Genomic DNA, 7,476 nt, shown 5'->3' with positions numbered 1-7,476 from the left:
CTTCCCTGGGTGTGGGGCCTCCTCTGTTGCTATGACCCGTGCCCTCCTGCAGCTTGTCTTGCTCCTGACGTTTTGAGGATTGAAAGAGAAATAAACCCTTTTGCTCCTGATGTTTGACACAGAACCCTAATATTGCTGGTACTCCTGTGAGGATTGGTAGCCAAGGTGCACATTCCTTCTCCCCTGGACTTGACCTGACTTGTTAGTCTGCACTCTGTTAAGTCCTCGTATCTCCCTTTAGCCAAAGTCTGTCTCTTTGAATTTTCTGAGAATATTGTCCTCTACCTTCTTTTTTAGATGTTGTGTTCTGTCCTTTTTATAACCTTAGACTTTGACACCAGGTGTAGATATTTATCTGGAGTTGGAAAGAAAAGTTCTTTTTCTGAACCTCATGCCTACCTGATAGTATCTGTTAGCCTGTTTCTCTTTGAGGCTGGCTTTCCCTGGAGCATTGGTTAGAGCAGCTCTGTTGTCGTATTCCTGGATTCTCTTCCCCTTTTCCATAAATATTGGTCTTCTATATTCTTGCCAATTTTTGGTGGCTTACGCCACATAAAAAGCCAGGGACCCTTAACCCTAATATGGACCAATACTGCCTTTTCAAATTCTGAAAGGCTGTTACCACTTTAACTCTGTTCTCTGTGCTCCTCCATATAGCCTTAAAATGTGGGCTTTTGTGAAGACCACTTTCAAACATGGGAGCGTTGAAACCTGATTGGGATACTGCCAGAACGGGTAGTTTTGCAACAAGGGAAGGACGTGGTCTGTCCACTCGACATTGTCATTGGCAGTTGCTCCCTTAAAGCCCTTTCCGTACATGAGGATTGTCAGGGAGGAAAATGGAGAAGCTCTGTTAATTTCTGGTGAGTAAGACTTGGGGAATGTTTGGCAATGGCAAGAAAAATAAATGACTCTGTGTTAGAATGATGTTTTCCATTGTTCATTGACTCCAACGTGCTACCTGTCTCCTTGCTGACACAGTGTGTCTGGGGAAGATAACGACTAGAGAGGGGAATGAGTTTGGAAGAAGTAACACGTACAGTTGTGTCAGTAGTTCTTTAGGCCCTGAAATATGCTGGTTCAAATGAATCCACTCATACCTTGCTTTATTGCTCTTCCTCTTACAGATAGCGATTTTAATTAAAGTATGTACATTGTTTTAGACATTTTGTTTTAGACATATTGCACACTTTAAATAGACTACAATATAATATAAACATACCTTTCATATGCACTGGGAAACTGAAAAATTCATGTGACTTGCTTTATTATGAAATTTACTTTATTGTGGTGGTCTACACCCAAACCCCCAATAACAGATGTGTGCCTGTAATTGGTTTGAGATTAAACTTGTCCAGTCTCATCCAGGGCCCTTGCAGGTGATCCTTTGATTTTTCCTGTCTGAGCCAGGGATCAGCAGCATCACTAGAGATGATCCTAAATATATTAATTGAATTTTTAAGATTTTTAACCAAATTCACTAGAATAATATTTATTGAAGTTGAGTGGTATCAGGTTTAGCTAGATTTTGGAGCAATGTGAACTCCCTGCACTTTGGAATGGACATTGGGTACAATCAATTTAAAAACTAATTGGCAGGATCTCTTAAAATTGAAGATATGCCCTGAGACTCAGTAATTTCACTCCTACGGCTATACAAACTACTCCTGGTCAGGTGTTCTACTAGACATCTCCAAGAATGATGTTGCAGTCTAATTTCCAATGTGTACTGGAAACATGCTGTACCAGAGACTACTGGCTGTCCAGCAAAATTGGCTTTACCTTGCAGAATTATAGGATTATAGGAGAAATGGCTAGACTGCACTTCCAGCCCTCCAGCCAATTCCCCTGTAGTGATGGGGTAGCCAACTAACTTCTCTCTGGTGGAATGTGAGTGCGAGTTCCATGCCAGGACTTTTAAGAGAGCGAGTGTACCTCCATGCTTTCTTTCCCCTTCTTCTGGCTAGATGCAGTTGATAAGGCAGCTCTAGGTCATGGTAGACCATAACATGGAAGATATCGATTCCCTGAATGACCCCAAGAAAGACTATTTGCCAATCAGGATGATCTATCTATCTGAGACTATTGTACGAGCAAAAAATAAATGCCTTTTCTTTGAGTCATGATATAATCTTGGGTCTCTTCCTGAGCCTAGTCTCTTACATAAGCTACTTGTCCATTATCAGGAGAAAATGGGTAAGTTGTGGTAGTCATCCTGAGGAATACTATACAGCTGTCAGAAGAACCAGGTCTTCTTTTTAAAAAAATTAGCATTTGTTTAATAGCAGGTTTTAAAGCACTTTTCCCCTCACATCTCTTTAAAACAACTGATTCATTCAACCAAGAGACACAGAAAACCTTTACGTGACTCAGTGGGTAAGTCATTGGGGGAGAGGGCCTGGGTCTCTGCATGCCACTCGAGGTAGTGGATTTCTTCCTAAGGCAACAGGGACAGCTAGGGGAGTGTCAGGTGGGGGGTGATACCACCAGATGTGAACTGAGATGATGGATGGGGCTGCCCCTCTGCAGCAGCATGCAGGACGGGCTGGATTTTCCATTTCAGTCAGGTAACCTTACCCCTTTAACACTACCCCAAGAGCCAGGTCTTCTTGTATCATCATGAATACAGCTCCAAAATAAAGTCTGGGGAAAGCAAGTTATAGAATACATCAAGAGTCCCATCTGTGGAAGGTTTAAAAACATGGAAAAACAATGCTCTATTGTTAATGGATATATAGAAATAAAAGTATATAGACTATATAAATATAGTACCTATAAATATATTTTAATAAAATATAGAAAAGATAGGAAACCATGCACAGGCATGATAAACATCAACTTTAGATAATGCTTCTGGGATCCAGAGGGACAAGTGAATGGTAAGTTCTTATTTTTTCAAATGGATAGTGAGTTTGTTATACTTTTCTATATCTTTTGCTATGTCTGAAATGCTTCATTTTAAAAATCTGTTCAGGCACTTCCCTGGTGGTCCAGTGGTTAAGACTCTGTGCTTCCGCTGCAGGGGGCATGGGTTCAATCCCTGGTCTGGGAAGAAAGATCCTGCAAGCCGCATGTTGTGGCCGAAAAGAAAAAGTTCACACAAACAAGAAAGAAAAAGTACTCTGCCCACCTCCTTCTTCAAAAGGAACAGTTTAGGAATTTTACTTCTGCTTCCTCTTCCCCTCACACTAAGAATCAGCTCTCCCCCATGTCTTCTGTTCACCTCCATGTTTGCCATTCCATTCCGAACAGTCATCACCTCTCGCCTTTTCAAGAGCTTTCTAACTGGATTCTGTCTGCTTTTCACTGGCTTGGTACACTCCGCATACTGCTATAGTGAGTTTTTATACTGTAAATCAACCTCGTTCACTTGCTTAAAGCCTAGTGATTTCCCAGTGCACTTAGAATAAAAGTCATCCCCTTTACCTTGTCCTACAAGGCCTGCCTACTCTATTAACCTTTTTAGCCTCATCCGCCTCTGCTCTGTCCGTGTTCGCTGCCATTCCCCAGCTACACTTAGCCACACTGACTCTTCTGTTCCTTAATCCTACTAAACTCCTTCCCATCTTAGGGCCTTTGCATTCACTGTTCCGTCTGTCCGGAACGTCGTCTTCCCCAGTTTTTGTACATCAGGCTTCATGTCGTCGTTCAAGTCTTAACCTAAATTTCACCTCAGAGGTCTTTTCCATCTAAATGCACTTTCTGTAACATCACCCTCTTTCCTTTCCAGCACAGGAAAGCAGACAAAAAGTAGACTGAGATCCTCGTTGGCCACACCTCCTGCTGGCTTGCTGACGGGAATTTCTAAGGGCCTTTATCAACAGGAGTCCCCAACCCCTGGGCTGCAGACCGGTGCACGGCCTGTTAGGAACTGGGTCGCACAGCAGGGGGTGAGCAGCGGGCGAGCGAGCAGAGCTTCCTCTGCCGCTGCCCATCGCTTCCCGTCGCTCGCATTACCGCCTGAACCCTCCCCTCCGCCCCCAATCCCACCCCCGTCCGTGGAAAAACTGTCTTCCACGAAACCGGTCCCTCGTGCCAAAAAGGTTGGTGACCGCTGCTTTATCAGATGATTCACCCTTTAAAGTCTTCAAGCCCTCAGAGGCCTCACAAAGGGACAGCCAGAAGCAGTACACCAGATCAGATCCATTATCTGGGATGAGGAATTCAAAATAAACTGAGACAGGGTGGAAGTTACTCACTCCTGAATTAATTCATCTGGACAGCACTGGCAGGAGGGGGAATTAACAGCAGATTAATAAGATTCCCCAACCCTCTTTCCAGCTCCTTATCCTTAGTTTTATATCTTCCTATGGTGTTTGCATCGACAGAGAATGACGGTTTCGAATGTGTCTTGGATACCATATTTTTAAACAGGCTCTCTGTATTCTCAGCTCCACTGAATAGAACTATTCAGGTTAAGGCAACTGTGTGCTACCTAACATTCTACTTTGTGCACTAAAACTGCATTTTTATTATGTGCATACTAGTATGAAGAAGACATGCAGAGTTGATAAGACGTGAGAAGAGAGGTAAGTAGAAGGTACATTACATTGGAACAATAATGAAATCAGTGGGTATATTATAATCTGAGTTTATTTTCAATAACAACAAAATTTTAAGAACCAAGACATTACACATTTAACAGAAAGGTTGTTAAAGCTAGAAGTTAAGGCACATTGAGGCAAAATCCTTTTCTGAATCTAATTGTACAGGAATTCATTTTACATATGAATAAAACAAATCTGGGAGAACCATTATGAACTTTTTCATCACTGACAATTTCTTGAAAACATTGATTCTGTTTTTCCATAAAGGAGCAACATTAAAACGAGGCTGCATTTCTGTACCAGGATTCAGCAAAGAAATCCCTGATCTAACCATCAGTATGTCCTAAGTGCCAAAGATATAACTACCCTAAAAGTCTATATTAATTTAAAATACTATTCCTAGTTCTACTGAAGGGGCATAAAGAGGGTACACATGAATAACAAAAACACATTTCAAGGACTAGGAAGTGCTTATGCAGTAAAAATGTAATAAGTGACCTAAAGCTAAAGTGCTCACTGTATCGAAACTTCAGTCATCTTTGTCATCTTAGAAATTGAGGATGTTGCCTGGGAAAGAGATGGCAAAAGACTCTTTAGAAAGTTCTCCAAATATATGAAAACTTTCTTTTGATACATTTTCCTAAAACAGGCAGAAGCACTCAGTCACCTCATTCAGGCTAGAGGTATTTCTCCACAGAAAACTGACCAGGTATACATACCCTCTATCTTCTCTTCCCTTCACACAGTTTACACAAAGCAAAAATGGTACGGGCTGAGCATCAGACAGAAGGTTACTCTGCCTAAGGCTTATTACACTTGCTGTTAAGAGTTTTTCAATCATGAGAAAACTGTAGAAGCAGCTACCTGATCACCAGCACAAACTTTACAAAGAGCTTAAAAACACTGTGTGCTAAGGTGGCCAAAGAAGTGAGGATACGTGGACATTGGTTCTTTACAGAGCAGAAAGCAGAATATAACAATCTGAAATGCTATTCTTCAGGGGTCTTTTTCTATAAAGAAACCTAACTTAGCTAGGTGAAACACACCACACAACTATTTTCCTGTCACTTCCGCAAGGTGGTTTTCTTGAGGTAGTTTCACATCTGGGTTTTTGGCAAATGGTACTGGGTTATCTGGAGGTGTGAGGCACAGCCCATTTATTACCAAGAGCTAATTAAAGAAAAACCTAACTTTAAGGGAAGCCAGTCCCACACATAATCTAGCAGTACTGCTGGAGAAAAGCACCTAATCCTTCACACTAACACATCATGATGGATATTTAACCACAGCACCCTGAGATCCTAAAGCCTTCCTAACCTGGTTTATGTTACATAGCACCTAAGAACCCTTGCTCCATTCCTGACTTCGTGTTATTTTAGGAATTACTTTGGATGCGTCCTTGATTTGGTGCCTAGGGCAGGGTTCAGTGTGGTCTTTGGAGCACCTTGTCCTTTTGGGCACGGATTACGCCTTTCTTGCAGCCGTTGCCTCCCCCGGCTTAAGCACTCTAGGTACCACTGCTCCTGCTGCAGCTGCTGCTGCTTCTTTTTTAAACGGCTGTGAGTAGCCTCCAACTTATGGCATTTCTGAATTAGCTGTGGTAGTTCCTTCTGTAACTGCTGGTGCTGTCTGTCGATGCTACTGTGGAACTCGGCAGTGTACTGCTTTGCTGCCCTCTCCAAGGCCTTGTTCTTGCTGTTCAGCTCCTTTGTTGGTCTCTTTCCCAACTGCCTTGCATCTAGCTCACTCAGTTGTGCCTCCAGTAATGCTTTATCCTGGAAGAACTGGACCAGCATGGCCTGTTTCTTTGCAGCTGTCTCAGCGTGGGTTTTCTTTATCTCCTGCTGTAGTGTCTGAATTTCTCTCTCCTGTTTCTCCTTTACTATCGAAACGTCCCTCATTGCCTCCAACTGCTTATTCAAATTGGATAGGATCTTTTCTTTCTGCAAGAGCTCTGTTTTAAGCGCTGAATTTTTTTCCGCATATTTGGAGGTTAATTCTTGGCTCCTTTGTTCAATCTGCCCACTTTGTTGTAAATAGTAGTTCCACAGCTTCTCGGTTCGCTGTCTAGACTCCTTTGTTTGCTTGGTCAGGTATTCCAGAAAGAACTGGTTTTCCTCCTCGACACGTACGTTTTCCGCCAGCAGCTGCCTGGTTTCTTCCACTAACGGTTCTAGTCGGGTTTGAGTTTCTTTGATTTGCTTGTCTAGCTTCATCATTTCCACTACTGCCTTTTCTTTAAACCTCTTCCCTGCCTTTGTTAGCTTCTCTGGCTTGAGAAAATTTATGAAACTAAGATCCGGTTGAAGGGAATTACTGGAGTCCTCAGTCAACCTGAAGGAAGAACAAGAGCGACATCCCCCCATGTTTTTCACGAAAAATTAGGAAATAATTTTAAAAATGCACACGTACTTTAATTCATATCCCAACTCTTTGGGAGCACCTACGATGTTCCTCACACAAGGCACGGGGGACAGAGCTAGGGGTAAAGACGAGGGAGTGTAGTTTACAACTGACAATATGCCGTCTCTACAACCCTGCGAGGTAGTATCTCGAGGGTAAAGAGGAATAAACAGGTTCAGAGAACTGAAGTGACTTGGCCACGATGTACACCGCCAGCGGGTGGCAGAGCCTGGGTCTAAAACCCAGATCTCACGGCTTACTGAACACTACAGCTGCTCCAAAGGGCCACCGCAGCCAACTGGGCGGTCAGGAGTAGGTGTGTATACATGGCTCGGCTCTTTCACCACCTTTCCGTGTACCGAGGGCGCCTGGGTGGAGAGAAGCGCCCCCTGAGTACCTACTTGACAAACTCGGCAACCAAACGTTCCTCCCCAAAGTCACGGTGCACCTTTCCGGAGACCGCCAGGGCAAGAGCCCTACGGTCTGGGGCTGGCGACACGCGGAGACGGCGTCCCAGTGCGGAGGG

At 43.4% G+C, this 7,476-nt stretch overlaps 1 protein-coding gene across 1 annotated transcript; it reads right to left on the bottom strand.

The window, feature by feature from the left end:
* Positions 1 to 5,929: 5,929 nt before the first annotated feature.
* On the bottom strand, positions 5,930 to 6,826 carry CCDC121 (coiled-coil domain containing 121). Its single transcript, XM_065890839.1, has one exon. It carries the CDS (start codon positions 6,764 to 6,766, stop codon positions 5,930 to 5,932), a length of 837 nt encoding a protein of 278 aa, XP_065746911.1. The 5' UTR covers positions 6,767 to 6,826.
* Positions 6,827 to 7,476: the final 650 nt, after the last annotated feature.

Source organism: Phocoena phocoena, chromosome 14 (assembly GCF_963924675.1).
Source record: "Phocoena phocoena chromosome 14, mPhoPho1.1, whole genome shotgun sequence".
NCBI classification, from domain to species: domain Eukaryota; kingdom Metazoa; phylum Chordata; class Mammalia; order Artiodactyla; family Phocoenidae; genus Phocoena; species Phocoena phocoena.
Note: the sequence above shows the minus strand (reverse complement) of the source record. Positions and strands in the feature narration are given on the sequence as shown.